This window comes from Solanum pennellii, chromosome 2, assembly GCF_001406875.1.
Source record: "Solanum pennellii chromosome 2, SPENNV200".
Classification (NCBI taxonomy): Eukaryota; Viridiplantae; Streptophyta; class Magnoliopsida; order Solanales; family Solanaceae; genus Solanum; species Solanum pennellii.
In genome coordinates this window covers 38,452,150-38,474,284 of record NC_028638.1, presented here as the reverse complement: position 1 = coordinate 38,474,284, position 22,135 = coordinate 38,452,150, and the positions used below count along the sequence as shown (strand labels likewise).

The following is a 22,135-nucleotide window of genomic DNA, read 5'->3' as shown; positions in this document are numbered from 1 at the left end:
AACTAGTTGCAACTCTATGCCTTGTCTTCTATACTGTTTGCAGAAACTCCTTCTGGTGTAGCTGTTCCTTTGTTAGCGTTGAGGTAGCATCTGCAAACTTCAAGAACAACAGCAACAAAGGCCAACGAAGCAAGAAAAGCAATGTAAGCATTCTTCCAAATCCCGACATCCATCATCTGGAAACCTTTGAAACAATTGAGAATTCCCATTATAATAGTACCATAACCAGTGCACCAGTGATAAATATTCCAATACAACCTGTATTTGTGTTCCTTTGATGGCCGTAGACGATGAGCTAACACTTGTAATGTTGCAAGCACTAAGAGTGCAGCACCAATGTACCTATGACAAGAGTGTTGTTTAACTGAAGAAGATTGTCTCCCAAGATAAAATCCCAAACCTCCACCAGCAATACCAAGAAAATAAGCTATACTTTGACAATTAATATGTAGATTGAACCACAAAGCTGGATACTCTTGTAATGGCAGATATCTCAATCTAGCAAGAACAACACCAAGTGGCATCATCATTCCCCAACTAGCCACATTGATAACACCATGTGCTATCTTTATCTTAGACCTTGAATTTAGTTTTACATTATGACTACTCAAAGCCACAGTTTTCCCAGAATGGAAATTCAAAGTCCCAAAAGATCTCAAGTTATCTCCTGACATGCCATGACTTCCTGGTGTATCATCATCTTGTAGTGCTCCTTCTTGCCAAACATGATTCACAACATTGCTTCCATTCATAGGTAGCTCAAACCTCGCAAAGATGATGACTTGTCCATTGATATACTGGGCTGAAATTATTATGAACCGTAAAGCTCAAGTCACCTTTCACAAGGGTGGTTCCATAGGTGTCGATAGGTGACGTGTATGCTTCGAGAGTCCCATCAGAACGTTGTAATGCAACAAAAGCCTGGGAGCCGATCATCCCTGTAGATGTTGGGTTTATAGCCCAAGCAAGCCATCTTCCGTGCTGATTTTCAGACTTCCTAAAGGTGATATCGACAGTACGAGAAGGCATGTCGTAATTCCAGTGAATAAAAGAATTCAAAGTATGAAGATGGCTGCATGAATCGTAGGATTTTCCATGGAACTGGAAATCGGAGCAGTTGGTTCGAGCATATGATGAGAGAAAGCATTGGGATAAAAAGAAGCAAAAAAGCAAGAGGTTATTAGAGTATGCCATCAAGTACGTAGTCAATTTCTTATGATGAGAAGGTGGTGTATTTATAATATGTGTGAACTAGGTTAGTCAAATTTGGAAATTAGGATCTATAATCCCATTATGAGTGGGAGTAGGAAAACTTAATCTTTTTTAAAAGATAAATACTAATTTTTAAATATAAGGTAAAAAAAACGCTTTTAATTTATATATTTAATTGATATTTTCAAATTGTACACATAAAATGTAGTGATAAAACAAAATGCTGAATTGAAATAAGAATAAATCTTGAAAAATATACATGAGTTATCATGCCACAATAAATTCAGTCCCTTTACAATTTTTATTGTTTTAAAGCTTTAATTAATCACTTCACAACTTTCATTACAATACTTGTCCTTCTTTCACCACCCAAAGTCACGTTCTTCACCGCTAACAGCTTCGACTTTTTGAACAATTTCACCACTTCTTCCACCTCTTCGCCACCACACTCTTCCACAGCCACAACACACGCGCCGCCATCTCTCACCGTTCTCTCCATTTCGCTCACGTATCGGGCCGGAAACAAGGCCCGTTCTAAATACGGGCTGAACCCAAAATGAAACACCTTATCAAAAAACGGCAGATTGTGTGGATCCGCACGGCGCACCAGAGGATGCGATTCAACAACCTCGATACCGGAGACATGGTTAACCCCCATGTTATTCAGGGCCATAACAGGATGACCCGCCCCGGCTGATACAACTAAGATCCGAGAATTGTTGGAGAAGAAATTTTGGGCCTGGAGGGATTGGAATTGAATTGTGAAAGAATGGACCGTTTGGATCCATGATTTGGTGGACCATATACGGCGATTGTGTTTGTTTATATTGGTAAAAGTTCGATGGGTGAAATCGCAGGTGGATTTGGGGAATTTTTGGTGGGGTTTTGGATTGGGATTGATGAAGGTCTGTGGGGTTTTGAGGTAAAGGAGGAGAAGGGTAAGTGTTGCAATTGTAATGGATATGAAGGAGATTTTGTTGAGGAAACTCTCCATTGATGAATCAATCCCGATAAATATTGATCAGCTTAAAATGGTGCCGCTTTTCCTTTTGGCGTCTATTGAAGGGACGACCTTACGAGAAATTTAAAGTCCAAAATTGTCCTTTTAATTTTGAACTTTTATTCAAAATCGTCAAATATATTGGTATACTATTGAAAATGGTTCAAATATACTTTTGGTTAAAATGTGTCTCTCTTACTATAATTTGAAATAAAAAAAATTTATATCTTGATAAAAAGATGTTATGTTAATAACTACATATTTATGATACTGATGCATTAATTTTACTCCTATCACGAATTGCGATTACTTTTTCAAACGTTAAATAGGATTTCACCAAAAAAGAAAAAAGATTTCATCTATGAGTTTCCTAAAGCAAGAGGGTCATTTGGTAATCTTTCATAGTGTTGATGATTAGCGCTTTTAGACGAGAATCTTATAACTCATTAATTATAAGTTTTTGGTGATGAATTTGGAGAATAAGAAGAGGAGAACTGGGTATGATCGGCCAAGGATCAAAAGAAGTGACTTGACTCCCGCCAAAGCTCAAGTTAAGCTGGTAGCAACAGTGGCTTGGGCAAATAGTGGAAATGCGATCAATACGTGTGATAAGGCAACCAGTTGCAAGAGAAGTGTTAAGGTATCGAAGGGTTCTTTGGTGAACGTTGAAGAGATTTGTAGAGTCCAACACGAAATGAAAGAAAACAAGACTACTTATACGAAGTTGATGGAGAACACGAATAAGAAGGATAAACACGCAAGAAAGAAATGTACAAGGTGGCGAGGAAGGAGATGAAGTTGGTGTTGATTATGACAGCAAAAGGGGGAGTTTTCGAACTCCTATATATGAAGCTAGGGAACAGAGGCGAAGATAAAAGTTATATAGAATAGGCATCACTTATATGAGGAACTTGGAACTAGATTTTTTAATATCACTTTTAAAATAATAAAGATGTTCGAAGAACGGAAGTGGCGTATGATGATTATTTCAATGTACTAGAATATAGATGATACTCAAAAGTCAAAACTACAATAACTAAGAGTAATGATAGCGTCGCATCAAGGATTAACTCTTAGCTCATTTCTTTTTGCACGGATGACGATGTATGTACTTGACAATAACAAATATGTTATTCGTGTATGACATAGCATACACAACTATATCTTTATCATATATCAATTCATGTTAACTCATCACATGTAATCATGTATCACATATAACATAAATAAAATCGATATAAAGGATGTCATACATACAAATCACATTTTAATTTCAAAAAAAATAACTTTAAAATCATTTTAATGACATCAAAGAATCATAACCACATAGCAATGAGTACTTCTTATTAGGCCATTATCAATGAACTTATCAAATTTCACGTCAATTGGAGTCTATAAAAAAAAAATTATTTCCAAAGTCATGACTAAATTCAAATTCAAGTGATTTAAGCATCTTTAGGAATTAAAACAATATGACCTACATTCTTATCACATATCAATTAATGTCAAATAACCATGTGCAATCATGTTCCAAATTTAACACAAGTATAACTAATATAAAGACTGATCTCATCATATTCAAATCAAATTTTAATCCGACAAACTACATAAATCCATCTACACGATTTTCGTTGAAATCATCAAATTTCAAGTCAATCAAAGATCATAAAATTCATGACCACCTAAATTATGACCAAATTTGAAAAATTAATCGTTATAGACGTAGTTAAAGATTGAAATAACTTGATTCACATTTTTACTCTCTTTTTAATAATTCTCAAGAACACAAAACATACTTGTGTCATGTCTTAAGTCTAAGACACATAACTAACCTCTTAACAACATATTGTTCTCTCAATTAATACACTTGGAAATTCAAATTATTATATTTCTCCCTTTAAATCGGTGAAAATCTTTAATATCTTTTCTCATGAATTAATTTAAGTGTTACTATTATCTAAAATTAAATCTCCTTCCAAGTAAATAAATCTTTACTAGTATACATTTATGAATAATCATACATAATACCTTGAGGATCTAACGATTCAAATAAATAGACCCGTTTCGTAGATCCTATTTATTTATCAAAATTCTCAATTCATATATTGTAATTTCACATATATAAAAAAAGTCAAGAGTTTCTAATAATTTCAAATAAACAAACCACTTAATGATAACCATTTATTAATTATAACATCTTAATTTATTTTTCTTTTATGCGAAAATACAAAAAGAAACATTGCCCGAATAACAAACCATAGAGGAATGATTATTGTATTAAAGTTGTCGCTCTTAAAACAAATGACAAGAAAGTCAAAATTTGTAACATAAGAGAATAAATCAGTGAAAAATTAGTCCGTAATAACTAGGGAATGTTATAAAATAACTAGTTAACAAACTAATATTAATAAACTAAATTAAAAATAAGCACACACAAAGAGAGGGTATAATATATTTTAAACTTTTTTAATATCTTTGTGAAGAACACGATGGTTATTTATAGCCAATAAGAAAGTATAAACTAAACACTTTGTTATTGATAAGCTATCCATTTGGTTAAGTGATTACACCTCAAATATGGTGACCCCAAATGTCATCATATTAATAAAGTATATGGTGACTTTTAAAGGATGACCCACATGGAATCTATTTAGTTTTACAACACTTTCCCTTGGATGTCTATGTAAATGAAAAGTTGAAAACAAATATACAAAGACATTCACCATACGTTTTACTTGCTGCCTCATTAAAAACCTTTCTAGAATAATTTAGTGGGACAAAAACCTAGACGAAGGAAAAAAGAGTGCAACACGTATTTTGTACCATATTTTCAAGAGTTGAGGCTAGTAAAGATTTGGTGAATAAACCTGCTGGATTATCACTCAAATGAATTTGTTGTATATCAATATCACCGTTCTTCTGGAGATCATGTTTAAAGAATAATTTCTGTGAAATATGCTTCATTCTATCTCCTTTTATGAAGCCTCCTCGTAATTGAGCTATGCATGCAACATTGTCTTCGAAGAGCATCGTGGGTATTTTGACATCAAATTTCAAACCACACTTTTCTTTGATAAAATGTATCACTAACCTCAACCATATGCATTCTCTACTTGCTTCATGAATGACTATTATCTCAGCATGATTTGAAGAAGTAGCGACTATGGACTGCTTCGTAGATCGTCATGATATAACAGTACCTCTGTATGTGAACAAATAGCATGTTTGAGTTGGAATTTTATGTGGATCAGATAAATAACCTGCATCTGCATGAGCAATAAGATCTGTACTATCTTTGTTAGATAAAACAGACCCATATCACTAGTCCCTTTTAGATATCGCAATATATGTTTAACTCTATTTCAATGTCTTCATGTAGGAGAAAAACTAAATCTTGCTAATAAATTAACAGAAAATGTTATGTCAAGTCTCGTAGAATTAGCAAGATACATAAGTGCGCTAATTGAACTAAGACTTTAGGACCAAGAGGTTCCTCATTCTCTTCTTGAGGTCGGAATGAATCTTTACTCATTATAAGTGATCGTACAATCATTGGAGTACTTAATGGATGTGTTTTGTCCATGTAAAATTGTTTCAAAATTTTCTTAGTATAGGCAGATTGATGGGTGAAAACCCCGTCTTCTTAATGTTCAATTTGTAGACCAAGACAGGGTTTTGTCTTTCCAAGGTCTTTCATCTCAAATTCTTTCTTTAAATATTCAATTGCCTTTTGAATCTATTCTAAAGTTCCAATGAGATTAATGTCATCAATATAAACTGCAAAAATAACAAATCCTAACATTGTTTTCTTAATAAAATGCAAGGACAAATTATATCATTTATATAAGGGATAATACTCAATTACCCCCTAGCCTATACCCAAAATTCCTGAGACACACCTTATCTTTCATGAGGTCCTATTTCCCCCTCCAACTTTTTTTAAGTAATTGTTTACCACTTTCGTACCTACGTGACAATAATAATCAGAAAGATTGATCGGTTTGTCAACACGCGTCGGGCCCCACTTTTGCAGCTTTCTAAAAAGTGACTATCAGCTACTTTTATACTTCCCAAATTCGAAAAAGCTGGCCATTTACGTTTTCAAAAATACTTTACCAAAAAGAAGATAAAGGAACAAGGAAAGAAAGAGGGAAAGTTTAGCTTGGTTTCAAAAAATCAACAAAGGTTAGAAATTTGATTTCAAACTGATAGTTGATTTTCGATGATGGATTTTACTTTACCTTTTCAAATCAAGGAACTATTTAACTTGAATGATAATGGAGCTTCTTTAAAAATGAAGAACACTGAAAATGGAGTTTTTTTTTTTCAAAAGATGAAGACAACTGCTTTAGAGAGAAACATTAATATTTATTTTTGAGTTTTTTTTCAAATTACTTTGACACGTGACTTACTTTTATTGGTCATTATTATCTAAAATCTTCACTCACGCGCCCTACATGGGTGAATTCACGTATATTGCCACGTAGATACAAAAGTGGTAAACAATTACTTAAAAAAATTGAGGGGGGTTAATAGGACCTCATCAAAGATAAGGTGTGTCTCAGAAATTTTGGATATAGGCTAGGGGTAATTGAGTATTATCCCTTTATATAATCTTGTTTTGTTATTATTGATATTCTTAGTTAGTAAGTATATATATATATATTCTCGTTTTAGTTATTATTAAGAGAAATAATACAAGTAGAAGATAATGATTTAATGGAAATACTCAATCAAATAAAAAGACTTGATTCTTTTCCTAATGCATATATTGCTTATAGAATAATTTTAACAATTCTTGTAGCTATTGTCTTGGTCGAAAGAAGTTTTTCAAACTAAAATTGATAAAATGTTATCTTAAATCAATAATGTGAGATTGAATGCATTATCTATATTATCAATTGAGAAGGAATTACTAAAAACAAATCGCTGTGGATATTGATGGACTTGAACTTAGGATTGTAATAATTAAGCTAAAATTTTAAGTGTTAAGCTTGAGAAAATTATACAGTTAAATATTTAAGTTAATCAAAATTTGATAAAATATTTATATTTTATTTATGAATAATATATAAACAATTATAAAATTTATATATATCTAATTTATCGATTCAATTAAATTAAGTTATTCTTATAATTGTTTTATAGTAAATCAAAATCAAATCAAATAATACTTTCTATTAAAATTAAAAATCAATATAACTATTTTCTTTTAAGTATTAAGGACAAATATAAGTCTTTTTATATAATAATAATAATAATAATAACAATTTTTTCAATACCGTAACGGATTCCTGTCTCCGCCCCTAATGAATGCCCCTGATAAATAGTGTGAAGCCGGCCACGGAATAAAACGTAACTGCTTAGTATTGTAATGTTGTGTAGTCACGTTATTTGAGTGATTCTTCTTGTTGTACATACAAAAATACAAAATGAGCCATGTGCTTTACTTTTTGTTATTTGTGTCTCTTTTTACTTTGGAGTACAATACTCTATTACTAATATGTCCTCAAGTCTCCTGTATAATTAAAAATAGAGGATAATACATTATATTACTTGGGTGATGTTTAGTGTGGGCCTGGCTTGCGTGTTAGGTGAAGGCATATAAATTAGAAATAAAAATAACCTTTTTTTTGTGAGTCATGCTTCAATTATGATTTTTAATATAGAGATAAAAATAAAATAAAATATTTATTTATAATAAAAAATTAATAAAACAACTAAAGAAGTCCTTGTCAAAAGATTTTTTAATAATTCGATGAGATTTATGTTTCGAAGAAATTTTCATTTAAATACTTAATAAATTGATGAAAGAAAGAGGAATTGTATCGTTTTACATTACAATTTAAAATAAAAAGACTTTTTTAATTAGAGATTTCAAAATTGTATTCTCTTAATCATCTTTATTGAGGAGCGCTTAAGACTTTAGAACGCTCATTCGAATTTAATCAATTTTGGATTGAAAAAGGACAAGGGAGGTAATTTGGTTTGTAAAAGGGTATTTATGTCCAAACATAATAATTTGTACTAGATAGTCTAAACTATAAGCTGATATCGTACTCTTCATGGAGTACTATAAAACTGGGACTTGCAAACCAAATCACTCTATAAAATATCTTGCATTTCTCAATTAAGAAGTCACCATCTCAGGTGGAGTTCTCCGGCGATCAATCGTCGTCTCTTCCGTTTTCCGGTGAGTCTAAATTCAGAAATCGCTTTTTACTCTTTTCTTCCTTTGCTACAGGATTTCTCTGTTTGCTGTTTGTTTCTTTTCCGATCAATTGACTTTTGAGTATAAACTGCCCACCAATTGTTCAATGTATCGTTCATCTTTCTAGTTGAGTCTTTGAGATTCCTAAGCTCTTTACCTAAATTTTGTTCAATTTTTTTTTTTTTGATTCTCTTTATTTGACAAGTGTTCTGCGTGCTACTTTTAGTTTTTGTGATTTTACTACTGAACGTTGCTATGACTTCATTTGGATATGAAATCAATTTTTCTGCACAGAAAAGAGTGATCGGTGAAATTCACCGATATTTTTATCTTTTATGCACCGGTTCAGTTATGTTTGATAAACCCATAGAAATCATACCGAAGGGATTTTTTTTAATCTACTTTTGTATTACATTTGTATATTTATGTTTATCCCACGATGCTGATTTGAGGATAAATTTTCAGTTTCTAAATTGATGTATGAATTCCTACAAAACTGTGATTTGTATTTGTTATACTTAATCTTTAGCTTTTGATAAACGTTCATGCTTCAATTTGACAGTGGGGAATAGGTATTAGTGAAAAAAGGATGGAGATGAAACAGCAGTTAGAGTGGAATGAAGCTCAGAAGACTCTGATAAATGTGGACCTTGTTGCTGCAGCTAAAGAACAGCTCAAGTTTCTTGCTACCGTTGATAGAAACCGTTGGCTGTATGAAGGCCGTGGCCTGGATAAAGCCATTCATAGGTAATACATAATCTCGAAGATTTTGTCCCATATTAATTGCTTTTCAACTATGAATACTGATTATTTGAAAAATCTTTACTTTGTAAATAATTTTCCTTTTCTTCTGATCTAAGGTAATATTACAAGTTAATGTTCATTTCTTGAAAAGGTTACTTTAGAGAACATGCAAATTTAAATCCCAATTTCAGGTACTACTCATGTTGGCTACCACTGTTGGCAAAACACTCTGAGTCCCCCTTCTTTGACGGGCCCTTGGTTGTTCCTTTGGACTGTGAATGGATTTGGCATTGTCACCGGCTCAATCCTGTACGTGTCTTAACTAGTGAAACTTTTGTTATTTAAATTCTGTGACTAAAAGCTATTTATTACATACTTAAATGTCCTTTCTGCCGTCTTTTTCAGGTTAGATACAAGACTGACTGTGAGAATTTATATGGGAGAATTCTTGACAACCATGATGTTGTATCTTCTGTGAATGCAAAGTCAAAACAGGATACCGAAGAACTGTGGAAACACTTGTATGCAAACGAGCCTTATGATTTGGACTCAGCTAGAGCTCTTTCAGAAGATGTCCATGCAAAAGCTGAAAAGTACAGTGATTATGATCTAGTCTCTGCTGTTTCACGGCAAAGCCCATTCTTCTACCAGGTGAGCAGGAGAAGGCTAAGACTCTTTTTTAGTGTATATCGCAACATATCAGCAGTCAGACTTGTACAGTTCACGAACTTCTGTTTTGTTTATTTGAATGCCAAGTTTGAGAATCAATGACTTATGTCAAACCATATAAACAGAATGGTTTTACACTCACTCTGAAAGTGATACTAAGGAAAATCCTTAAGGATATATATTCCTAGGAGGCCAGAGAAAAAACTTCAGCTGTTTTCCTGCTAATTGTTGTCAAAATCATGTTATCCTTTGTGATTCTAGTGGCGTTCTTTTTTTATCTACTCTATTAAGCAGCGATGTAAAAGTTCTTTTATGTCTTTCTTATAGGTGTCTAGACCACACATAAACAACAATCTCTATCTTGAAGGTGCTGTGGCTCGATACAAGGGTTTCTTACATCTGATCCGGAGAAACAAAGAAAGATCCATTAAGAGCTTCACTGTTCCAACTTATGACATAGACCTTATCTGGCATACTCACCAGTTACATCCTGCTTCTTATTGCAAAGACCTTGTTGACATTATGGGTAAGATTTTAGAACATGATGACACTGACTCAGATCGAACAAAAGGGAAAAAGTTGGATACTGGCTTTTTTCGAACTACAAGGCAGTGGGAAGAAACATATGGTTTAAGATATTGGAGGGCAGGTGCTATGTATAGAGGCAGTTCACCATCTCCTCTTGGGAATTCTTATTACCCCTCCAACCCTGTAAGCAAGAGTGCAGATATTTTCCATGAGCACCAAAAGATAATGCAGTATCCTGAGATGGAAGCAGTAGAAGTAATTTTCAGCATCTTTCTACTTTTAGCTTTGTCATCTCAATATTGTTTCATATTTTGAGATTCAATATTACTGATATATCTAGGATACTGGCATATAATGAATTCCATTTCAAACTTATATCTGAAGGTAATAAGTGCAAGGATGAGAGATCTGGAGAATGTACTGAAAAACCTAAGTGATCTTTTGTTTTCAATCAGTATGCTAGAGATCATAGGGGAGCCATATTATTTTATAAGTATATAATTTAAATCCAGTGTGGAAAATTATATGATAACTTTAATCCTAAGTTGACATTAAAGACAATCATTATCTGTGTCTGGTCTTGCTATGACAGGTAGAGTGTCGATTCATTTAACTGTTTCCTTCAGGGCCTATCTTGAACATTGCTGCTCTCTGATATAAAGAACATTAATGTGTAACCTAGATTTATAGATCACTTCACTCAAAACAATCTACTTGTCTTATTGCTTATGAAGATCTGACTTCCAAGTTTCTAATTAAGTGGTTTTATGTTCGAATTAGTCAAACTACAAGTTGTAACTTTTAGTAACTTCTCCAATTATTTACAGGTTATGTTAGAGCTTGTAGATATCAGAAATCTACCAGAAGGACGCGAGGGAAGCTTCTTTGTCTCATTTAGCAAGACTCAGCCTGATAGAATCTTCAATGCAAAGAGAAAACTTACTATTTTGTCCATCACTGGGGAAAAACAGGTTGCTTCTTTCCAATGTGAACCTAATGGTCATCTTCTTTTTGATCTCATGTCATGCTCATCGTCTGGTTTACCTATTCCAAAACCTGTTAAATCTGTGGGTTCTGTTAAAGTCTCTTTAGAAGATTTGGTTTGCCCGACTTCGAAACTTACAATGGAAAAGTGGTTGGAAGTTGTGCCAAGCTCTAAAATGGAAACACTAAAGCCAATCTGTTTACGAGTAGCTATCTCAGTTACAACACCTACTGCAGCACCATATGTCTTTCACTTTGTCCGTCCTCGAGCATTCTCCAAAAATTCTTGCTTATTCCCACTTCCTGGTAGGATTCAGCATGCTAAGAATTGGACTCGCATCATTGATGATGCTGGTGATGAGGTCATTAGCCTTCAAATGAGGTACTTGATGTTTAAGCATTCTATGTTGTTGATCTTTACTTTAACATGGATGTGCCTGTTATTGATATGCTATCTGGTTTCTTTTCTTTGTCCGCTTATTCGTGGTTAACTAAGAACTAAAATATTTGCTACTTTTGCATCACCATCAAATTCCTCAGAAAGCTTTTTTTACTGCTTTGAAATGAAGTTGGGGGTAATCTCTGTTCGACCAAATTCAGTATTATGGGACCTATCTGATATTTTAAATGTCATGGGCCCTTGTGTTTGTTAGTGAAACTTTTAAACGAAACCGATAATTTCACCAAACATGTATGAGAAGTTAGAAAACTGTCATTACCTTTTCTCCTTGCTGCTTGAAATTCTGTTCATGGCTCCACTGTAGGGACTCGAAGAAATCCAAGGGTGAAACTGATTCTACATTGCACAAGGAGGTGGTTGGCGTCAGCAAGTCCGGCGAGGTACATTCTCTTGCTGAGTTAGTAGGGAAAGAGTGGTTGCTGTTAGATGCAAAGTGGTCTCTTCAACTTCAAACATCCAGCAGTGATGATGGCCACCTTTTTGAGTTGGCTGGTCAGAGGAATGTGAGTGTCTATCTGTCACTTCTTCCTTTTTTTTGTTCAAAAACAACAGGAAAGTAGATTACTGTTCTCATTTGATGTATACCACTGTCACTCATACACTCATCTATTAGATGATTAATATGTCCCATCAGATTTTCTGGAAATGCATTCTTTGCTGATGGACACCAATTATCATTCATTTAAAATTCATCTCACATTCCTCATTGGGTTTTCCAGGAAACATGGCTTTGCTGCTAACACTCTTATAGAGCCTCTAGGTCTCATTATCTTACTATTTTTCTCTTGCGGAAATATTTGGTGTTTTGAACATTACAAAGCTCAGTAGGTATTAAGTTATTAAATTTGGTAGTTGTTATGGCTGTTGTGAAATGCTATTTATAAGTTGAACAATTTCAGCCACCTTGATACCTATACACTTAATGCCATTAAATGTGTCCTCAGCAATTTGTAGAGAATGTTTCTGTGTTTTCAATCAGTATGAATTCGAGTATTGCGATCAAAGTTCTCTTACACAGCTTCTCATTTACTTACTTAATGAAATAGCTGAATTTGTTGGGTGTTACCCATAATTATCATTCGACAAGTTAACATTGTTCTGGCTCTCCATGCATTGATGGTTCCCCCACTCATATTTTGTCCAGGTGAAATTCTTCCCTGGTCAGAGGCTGGATTATGAGCACAAGTATTGTACAAAGCAAAGGAGTCAAGATGATTTTATGACAGCGGTAGAGTTCTCTGCACAGGATCCTTATGGAAAGGCAGTAGCGTTGGTTGACTTGAAATTTGGAGTTATCAGTGTAAGTAATTTGGTTATACTCTTGTTCCAGTATCAACTTGTGGAATCACATTTCTCTAATAAATATGGTTTCCTTGTAAAATCAGGTGACAGAGGAGTGGTTTCTTTTGCCTGGTTCTATAACAGCTTTTGTACTTTGTGATACGTTGAAGAAGGAAGGGTATAGTAGCTTGGTAGGCAGTGCTAAACATTCGAAAGAGAAGAATTTGTCCACTCAAGAAACTGATGTGTGCCATGAAGAGGACAACAGAGCTAATCTGGAATCTGAGACAGAGAAGGGGGTGAAGTTGGACCTGGAGGCTACCAAAGGAAGCATTGTAGCACCCGTAAATGAAGCAATCAGTGGAGGCTGCGGTAATCTTATGAAGAGGGGAGCCTATGGTAGTTGTGGTGCTGTTTTTGGAAACAAATTAAAGAGTGGTGGTTGTGGTTGTGGAAGTATGTTAGAAAGCGGCGGCTGTGGAGGCTGTGGTGGCAGCGGTTGTGGAGGCTGTGGTGGTGGTGGTTGTGGAAGTATGTTAGAAAGCGGTGGTTGTGGAGGCTGTGGTGGCAGTGGTTGTGGAGGCTGTGGTGGTGGTGGTTGTGGAAGTATGTTAGAAAGCGGCGGCTGTGGTGGTGGTGGCTGTGGAAGTATGTTAGAAAGCGGTGGCTGTGGTGGCAGCGGTTGTGGAGGCTGTGGTGGTGGTGGTTGTGGAAGTATGTTAGAAAGCGGCGGCTGTGGTGGTGGTGGCTGTGGAAGTATGTTAGAAAGCGGTGGCTGTGGTGGCAGCGGTTGTGGAGGCTGTGGTGGTGGTGGTTGTGGAAGTATGTTAGAAAGCGGCGGCTGTGGTGGTGGTGGCTGTGGAAGTATGTTAGAAAGCGGTGGCTGTGGTGGCAGCGGTTGTGGAGGCTGTGGTGGTGGTGGTTGTGGAAGTATGTTAAAAAGCGGCGGCTGTGGTGGTGGTGGTTGTGGCTGTGGAAATAGGTTAGAAAGTGGCGGCTGTGGAGGTTGTGGTGGTGGTGGCTGTGGAAATAGGTTAGAAAGTGGCGGCTGTGGAGGTTGTGGTGGTGGTGGCTGTGGAAATAGGTTAGAAAGTGGCGGCTGTGGAGGTTGTGGTGGTGGTGGCTGTGGAAATAGGTTAGAAAGTGGCGGCTGTGGAGGTTGTGGTGGTGGTGGCTGTGGAAATAGGTTAGAAAGTGGCGGCTGTGGAGGTTGTGGTGGTGGTGGCTGTGGAAATAGGTTAGAAAGTGGCGGCTGTGGAGGTTGTGGTGGTGGTGGCTGTGGAAATAGGTTAGAAAGTGGCGGCTGTGGAGGTTGTGGTGGTGGTGGCTGTGGAAATAGGTTAGAAAGTGGCGGCTGTGGAGGTTGTGGTGGTGGTGGCTGTGGAAATAGGTTAGAAAGTGGCGGCTGTGGAGGTTGTGGTGGTGGTGGCTGTGGAAATAGGTTAGAAAGTGGCGGCTGTGGAGGTTGTGGTGGTGGTGGCTGTGGAAATAGGTTAGAAAGTGGCGGCTGTGGAGGTTGTGGAGGGAATAGTTTGAAAAGCAGTGGTTGTGGCGGCTGTGGTGGCGGTGGATGTGGTAATGGTTTGGCATCTATGACAACTGTTGAAGTTAATGCATAAATGACATCCCAAAGGAGGGTGGTCATGACTTTGATGCACCGTTTTTTTGTTTGTTGAACCCTTTTCAGATTACAACACTAAGCTTGCTGTGTCTTGTACTTAGGATTTCAACTGTTGGAAATGTTTGTTGTGTTATTATGAATGTAAAAAGGAAATAATGTGTTATATGTTGTTGTAGTGACTGGTTTGTGTGTATTATGGAATAATGCAGAAGAGTGCCGTTTGAGCATCTTTTCAATGCTTGATGAATTATTGCTGTGAAGCTCATTTATTTGCTAGTGTTCGTGTCTGGAACCACTCGTTTCTTTCTCATTTCATCCCATAATCAAGTAGGAAGTTTGGGCCATATCTTCTACTTATAAATGAATAAATCTGGCAGGAAAAATTTAATGATGCATAAATTGACTTTACCTGATCAGGTCACACAAAAACCAACTACTACTAATTTCTTATACTTGCTGAATAATATCCATCTAATTACTTTTCCTAATGAAACAAACTAAGAAAGGGTCTCATTGGCCTTTGCGCAGTTATAGTTTTGTTCATCAGTAGATTTTCCAATGGATTGTCTGTTGAAGAATTCCATTCAGTACCAACCTTTTTAATGCAAAGAAAAAAAGGATAACTAGAAAAAAAAACCACAAGAACAATTAAAAATGTTTTTTTTTTTAGGCATAATGCATAAATCTGTTATTTTGCTTGCATCTATGACCTCCAGATTTTGGCACGCATAATTAGGCATTTAAACTTGTATAAAATTAAACAAGTAAACACACGTGTTTTATGTGGCATAGTGCACGCAGGACATAAAATTGTCATGTTGGACATCACATAAGACAAATGTGTTTATTTGTTCAATTTTATATAAGCTAAAGTAGCACACCCAACATAAGTGGACATAAATATTAGTTGAACCCAATTTAATTTAAAGGATAAATATATGTATTTGAACTGTAGATTTTTATAAATAAATAAATAAAAAACCCTTTAAATGTTATTATTCTCAAATAATATGGAAAATGAGCCTTATTAATTGAAATGATATTTAACAATATTACTTGTGTCTACGGTAGAATGATGGGAAAACATCTTTTCTTTGCTAGTGTGCTAAATTTGACAATAATGATGTGGAAAATAGTACATAATGGGAAGAGAAAAATTTATATCTTCTTTGATGTGAAAGAGGTAATAGGTATATATTGCCAAAAAATATAAAAACGGTTTGGAATATTATGAACACAGCTTGTGATATTTGAATATGTCTTCATATCTAGATAATGTTGTGTTCAACACATCTCTAAGATCTTTAATTATAAATTAGCAACTTCTGTTTTAATTTTATTTCTTTGTACATGAAGTTTCATAGGAGATGATATGCTTCTTTGAACATAATCATAGCTTGAATCAATTAATAGATAAATAACTTTATAGTAATTAAGCAAGTCATTCAAAAAGATGTATACCTATTTGGAAAATTCAAACATGATAGAGACATAGAGGGACTAAGCCTACATATTTCTCACTAATATTAATATTAATGAGATATTAGACTTTTAACTCTCATCAGAAATTTTAAAAATATCTTTTTTATTAATCTTGTATAAAATTATACGTTGCTTTTTTATACGTTGCTTCTCACTCAACATAACATGCATATTATTTGTGAACATATATATATATATATATATATATGTCAAGGACAATCTTGATCACTTATATATGTATTAAATATTTAGTACCGCCTATGAAGAATTGCATTTCAATTACAGTAAAATCTCTATAAAATAATACTCTGCAAATTAATAATTCTCTAAAATAATTTTCTCCTCCGGTCCAATTTGGATCAATGTAAAAAAATCATCAATTTCGATAAGATAATAAGATAATATACTTCCAGAAGACTCTTATATAAATATATGGTCCTATTAATATCATAAATTAATAATTCTTTAAAAGTACAAATATATCCAAGACAACTTAGTAACATATGATTCTACTATGTTTTGTTTTTCTTAAAACTTAAATCTAGTTGAAGCTCATTTCTAACTTTTCTTATTGCATCTAAGAGTTTTGGTGTTGTCATTTCAAATTGTACTATAAAATTATAAAGAGTTCAAGATGCGGTAAGTGTTTCCTTACGCGTAATTGGTTTCAAAGGTATATTATCATTTTCAACATCATCATCAATATTATTTTTTTGGTGGTATCCACAATTTCTTGTATGTTCTGGATTTCTTAACATGTTTCACTTTCATCCGAATAATTCAACAGGTTATTGATATCTATTTTATTGTGGTAACCGAGATCATTAATAAATGACCTCAAACTCATTAATTACGTTTTCACAAGTAGCTTCATTAAATTCTTTGAGATTGCATCCCCTGAACGAATTTTACAGTGTCGAAAATAATTTGCTATTATCTCTTGCTAAACATTTTTTTGTCCAAACAAGGATTGCAAAATTGGAAGGATCCAAAGCATTAATCTTAACTGGATCAGTTTGTCCTACTTCATATTCTACTAATACCTTAGGATAAAATTTGTTCGATAATATATCTTGAAAACTTTTAGTATCCAAAAATTTTTATTATGAATGAGGCACAAGTATTATGTGATAGACAAAACTTGTATGACCCTCCATTTATTTTTTGACAAGTAGTTAAATGGTTTCATTTCAAAAAAAAAAAAAATGGCCCAAACTTCTTTTCTCTCTCTTCCTTTTGTGACGCTCCTTCTCTCTTACTTTTTATTTTTTTTATTAGATTTCTCTTTGAACCATTATTTCAAATTTGTATTTTCCTATTTTAATAATTTTATTCATGATAAGTAAGAAAAATATTCATAACACTTATATAAATAGGTAATCATTCTTTCAATTTGTATGATGTTTTTATTCCTGAAATTCAAGTCAGGTGAAATTTAATATATTTTATTCATTTACTTTCCTTACATGTTTCTTAGAAAATGATAAATAAAATGATGATTTTATTAATTTATTCCTTAAAAGACTTCTTTCGACTTTACAAATTTTTATTTATACTTTTGAGAAAATATAATTGTTAGAATTAAAGAAACAATTTGTATCTTGATTTTATATACGAAAAATTAAATACAAACAACTATTTATTAAAATATGACTAAATAACATAAAATAGAAAAAAATTAATAATAGTAAAATAAAAACTTATACAACATAAAGAATCAAATCAAAATTCACTACATAAAAAAGAAAAAAAGGAAACTAATTAGATTAGTTAAAGACATTTTAAATGAAAACAAAAAATATATTGAAATAAGTGTAAAACAAAAAGATAATTAAAGAAAAGCATAAACTAATCAGATTAGTTAACAAAAAAACATTTTATAAATTAAAACAAAAAATATATTGAAACAAGTGCAAAACTAAAAAAAACATAAACTAATTAGATTAGTTAAGAAAAAAACGTGTTAAAAAATAAAATGGGAAGCTTTCGTATATAACCACTTAAAAAATAATTAATTACTCACCATAGCTATAGTTTGATAATTACAATTTGTAGCTACATGTTATATAGAGGAGAGAGGCGAGCGAGACTGGGAGAGAGAGGAGAGAGAGAGGGGGAAAAGAGTGGGAGAAAGGTGAATTGTACATGTATATTGGTTAGATAATTGTATATTATACATATGTATTTGTATATATAGCAAGAGAGATTGAGAGAGGGAGGAGAGAGGCGAGAGAGACTGGGAGAGAGAGGAGAGAGGCGAGCGAGATCGAGAGAGGGAGAGAGGCGAGTGAGAGAGGGCAGAGAGTGGGAGAGAGTTGAATTGTATATGTATATAATTGTATATAACTGTATATTATGCATATACATTTGTATAAATGGCAAGCTAGATTGGGAGAGGGAGGAGAGAGGCGAGCGAGATTGAGAGAGGGAGGAGAGAGGCGAGCGAGAGAGGGCAGAGAGTCGGAGAGAGGTGAATTGTATATGTATATCGGTTAAAAGATTGTATATATTGTACATATTTATTTGTATATCCTGACGAATTATACATATACAAACATAACTAATCATACAAATTCGAAATCAGCCTCCGTAATTAATGTATAAATGTTAGTAGCGAGTGGTAATTATAGCAAACTATAGCTATGATGAGTAATTAAATAGTATAAGTTTGCTTAATCGCGTAATTTTCCCTTAATAAAAACAAAAAATATGTTGAAATAAGTGTAAAACAAAAAATAAAAAAATAAAAAACATAAACTAATTAGATTGGTAAAAAAAATATTTTAAACAAATAAAAATAAAACATATTGAAATAAGTGAAAAATAAAAAAAAATCAAAAAGATTTAATAGATATCACTTATCACATGAGTCTCATCTCATTTATTAATTAAATAAAGTCTCATACTGATATAATTTCATACAAATTAAAATTTTTCCCATAATCATGTTTTAATTTAAAAGAGACACCACTCCATAAGAAACAATATTTTCCATTTGATTGAGAATTCAAATTATTTTTGGTGCAAAAAAGTCAAGTTGTACAATAAAGTGTTTCTGGTTCATTCTTTGTTTATCTGGAAAATTCAAACTTGATGGAGACATGGAGGACCCCAAAACTACTTTGTGTTCCCTTTCAAACATAATTATTCTCTCACCCAAAGTTGAAAATTATGCATAGCTTTTCTAATTTTGTGTGGAGATTACTGGCTTGACTAATTTAAATTTGTATTGAATAATAAATTAACTAAATAATATAGTGGCAATAAATCAAATGACAAAGAAAATTATTCTAAAACATCCTTAATATATTGTTTGGTCATATAATAGAGGCATATATAAAAAAAAATTAATGTAAAATCTAAATTCTTGAGAGAGAAAAATCTTCTCCTAATAAAACAAAACGTTATAAACGACTAATGAATGATATTGCACTATGGTATGAGAAGAAATGATATTTAATTTATAAAAATCCCTAATATTTTTGAAAGAGATTTATATATTTCTAAAAATAATTACTACTTTCACTTTTTTAGGAAAAACAAGATTAAAATTCAAATATAATAAAAGTCCGAGAAAATCAATTTTGAAGCAACGAACAAAGAGTAACATTCTGAGAGATCTATCTAATAATACAAATACAATACTACTAGTGTTATATATCCGAGAGAAATAAAATATTTTATCAACAGATGAAGAGGATAGAAGGGTCACAGCAACACTCATCAATCAGGAGACAGCAACACAAAGCTGCCAGACTGCACCAACGTAATTAAATACAGATACGAATTCAAGATTTAAATAAATAATATATTCAAAATTCGCTAAGAAAAGGAAAAAAAAAAGTAATTGCACATACCATCCCTCAAGAAAGCCAGGTTCCCTTCTTGGAGGAGGAGCTGCATAATAATATTGAGGTGGTGGAGGCATCACTGGAGGACCTTGATAATAACCTATACAACACCACCATTAATTAATTAATTAATTAATTAATTTCAATTAAAATCAATTGAAAGAGCTATGGGAATTAATTGATTAACCAAAAAGAAAATAAAATTAAAGTAGATTAGTTAAGTTTAATAATATATAGGAAATCAATTAAAAGTTAAATATACCTTGAGCAGGGTAGGGATGTGCATACTTTGGTGGATCACTCATCCTTGATTCTAAACTCTTTCAAATTATCACTAAGAAAAAATATATGTTAGTTGTAAAGAAATACTATGACAAGAATATTTATATACAACCACACAGATATCATCAAGGGGTCAACCCCACGACCTGGACTAATTAATTATTTTTTCTGTCTCAATTTATGTGGTAACACTTCTTTTAGTCTGTTTATATGGAAAAAGTGGTCACATTTTCATAATTATTTTTTAAAAACTTTTTTTTTTTTACATTACTTCCTCTTAGCTTTATTAGGTATATAGGACGTATATTTGTGTCCCTACATGTAACTATTGTCAATAACACCCTATACTTAATCTTAGTACATGGTGGAGCAGTTGCAATTTGTCCTTTGGACAGAAAATATATATAGTGGAACTGGTTTATTGGAATGAGTGACATAGCAAAATCATCACATTCGATTGAATAAATATGAAGTGTATATTCAGTAGTCTAAATAATTCAGTATTCTAATTTTTTTCATCAAGAAACGCTTAATTCGTCTATGCCCAAAAAAAAATATACTATCCTTGTATTAATAAAGATTTGTTCCATCTACTACTCGATCTAACTACTTAGATGAGCAACAATATGAACTATAATGGGAAGGTTGAGATCCTTTATTTTTAGTTAGAAGTCTCGAGTTTGGATTACAAACTAAATATCAAACTCCGAGTGCATGAAAATAAAAAAAGTTTGAGCATTATTTTTCACCTAAAAGAATAGAATCACTATAATTCGGCTTTGGGTTATCACAATCAATAGAAAGTAAAACCTAGAGGTTTTTAGATTTTACATTTCTCCTTTTATAAATCATACAAGTTTGAAAATAAGTTCTTTTGTCTAAGTTATTAATGTTCGAAGTCTACTGATTCAATTAATTTAGATTAGCATTGCACGACACGTTACACGTAGTGCTTACACTTTAATTTGGAGAGAACTGAAGCTTACACACATGCAGAAGATTTGTTTGTATGAATGAATGAATATAATCGATAAAAAATGAAGTTTTTGCTCTTTACATATTTAAGTAGTAGTAATACTATATAGCATTTTAGTAGTATCTTCGATTGTACTTACAAAATCGAACGCATAAATTGGGCTCTGAGCTAGCTAGCCCATTGAATTATCCAGCCCAACCTGGCAATGCACATTACAAACATATGAAAATTTTGTGGATGTAAATAGTTGAAGTTCTGTCATCAGAGCTTGGGCCAAAATCCAGGTGTGGCCTGAAAATGGTCCATTTGCCAATGGACTTATAACAAATTTGATCGCTCGATAAAAAATAATTATAGCAGTATGCCAATAATATAAAATTCATATTGTCACACCCCTTTTTCGCGCGGCGGCGTAAGGGTTTTTCCAATTTAAGTGACGTTATTGATTAAGGGATTATTTTATTTTTTTTTAGAGTCGCCACTTGGAATTGAGTTACGGTGTTCCAAGTCACCTTATTTACATCCCTAATCAAAAGGAAGTTGACTCATTATTTTATGGTCTGCGAAATCAAAAATCGGGTAAGGAATTCTGTTGAACGAAGGGAAGGTATTAGGCACCCCTCGATCACGTGGTTCTAGCACGGTCGCTTTATGGACATTCATGACTTAAACTAATTTATGAATATTGTATTATTAAGACAAATGTATTTACCCTCATTCTTTGATTTATATTAACATATTTAAAACCATCCAATTTTAGAAGCATGTCAAGTTTTTATACATTATTATTTTTTATTATTCTTTCAACATTTTGCTTATTTCTTAATTTCTCTT

General features: G+C 33.2%; 3 protein-coding genes and 1 long non-coding RNA gene across 7 annotated transcripts; 1 reads left to right on the top strand and 3 right to left on the bottom strand.

The window, feature by feature from the left end:
• Window positions 1-14: 14 nt before the first annotated feature.
• LOC114075999 (cytochrome b561 and DOMON domain-containing protein At5g47530-like) lies at window positions 15-1,029 on the bottom strand. Its single transcript, XM_027914187.1, has 2 exons — window positions 837-1,029; window positions 15-802 (listed from the first exon to the last, which is right to left on the bottom strand). The coding sequence occupies exons 1-2, from the start codon at window positions 1,027-1,029 to the stop codon at window positions 15-17; spliced, it is 981 nt and encodes a 326-aa protein (XP_027769988.1).
• A 388-nt stretch (window positions 1,030-1,417) lies between these two features.
• LOC107010371 lies at window positions 1,418-2,401 on the bottom strand. Its single transcript, XM_015209650.2, has one exon. The coding sequence runs from the start codon at window positions 2,204-2,206 to the stop codon at window positions 1,538-1,540; it is 669 nt and encodes a 222-aa protein (XP_015065136.1). The 5' UTR covers window positions 2,207-2,401; the 3' UTR covers window positions 1,418-1,537.
• A 5,862-nt stretch (window positions 2,402-8,263) lies between these two features.
• Window positions 8,264-14,979, top strand: LOC107010938 (glycine-rich domain-containing protein 2-like). Of its 4 annotated transcripts, none has more exons than XM_015210199.2 (10): window positions 8,264-8,405; window positions 8,986-9,170; window positions 9,359-9,476; window positions 9,573-9,818; window positions 10,164-10,619; window positions 11,192-11,730; window positions 12,113-12,311; window positions 12,953-13,108; window positions 13,194-13,671; window positions 13,780-14,979. In XM_015210199.2, exons 2-10 carry the CDS (start codon window positions 9,013-9,015, stop codon window positions 14,706-14,708), a joined length of 3,279 nt encoding a protein of 1,092 aa, XP_015065685.1. In that variant the 5' UTR covers window positions 8,264-8,405; window positions 8,986-9,012; the 3' UTR covers window positions 14,709-14,979. The 4 variants fall into 4 exon arrangements, with proteins under 4 accessions (XP_015065685.1, XP_027770516.1, XP_015065683.1 ...); XM_027914715.1 differs by having other exon boundaries at window positions 13,194-14,502; window positions 14,605-14,979; XM_015210197.2 differs by having other exon boundaries at window positions 13,194-14,553; window positions 14,605-14,979.
• A 4,764-nt stretch (window positions 14,980-19,743) lies between these two features.
• On the bottom strand, window positions 19,744-20,447 carry LOC107010552. Its single transcript, XR_001455688.2, has 3 exons — window positions 20,306-20,447; window positions 20,050-20,143; window positions 19,744-19,948 (listed from the first exon to the last, which is right to left on the bottom strand). It is a non-coding gene; the product is annotated as an uncharacterized LOC107010552 (long non-coding RNA).
• Between the last annotated feature and the right edge of the window lie 1,688 nt (window positions 20,448-22,135).

What these genes read in the sequence shown, in the direction of transcription:
- LOC114075999 (XM_027914187.1), bottom strand. Translation starts at nt 1,029, where the DNA reads ATGCCTTCTCGTACTGTCGATATCACCTTTAGGAAGTCTGAAAATCAG. An exon ending in TGGAACCACCCTTGTGAAAG is followed by an intron (nt 803 to 836) that starts GTGACTTGAGCT and finishes TAATAATTTCAG; the next exon opens with CCCAGTATATCAATGGACAA.
- LOC107010938 (XM_015210196.2), top strand. Translation starts at nt 9,013, where the DNA reads ATGGAGATGAAACAGCAGTTAGAGTGGAATGAAGCTCAGAAGACTCTG. An exon ending in AAAGCCCATTCTTCTACCAG is followed by an intron (nt 9,819 to 10,163) that starts GTGAGCAGGAGA and finishes TCTTTCTTATAG; the next exon opens with GTGTCTAGACCACACATAAA. An exon ending in AGTTGGCTGGTCAGAGGAAT is followed by an intron (nt 12,312 to 12,952) that starts GTGAGTGTCTAT and finishes TATTTTGTCCAG; the next exon opens with GTGAAATTCTTCCCTGGTCA.
- LOC107010371 (XM_015209650.2), bottom strand. Translation starts at nt 2,206, where the DNA reads ATGGAGAGTTTCCTCAACAAAATCTCCTTCATATCCATTACAATTGCA.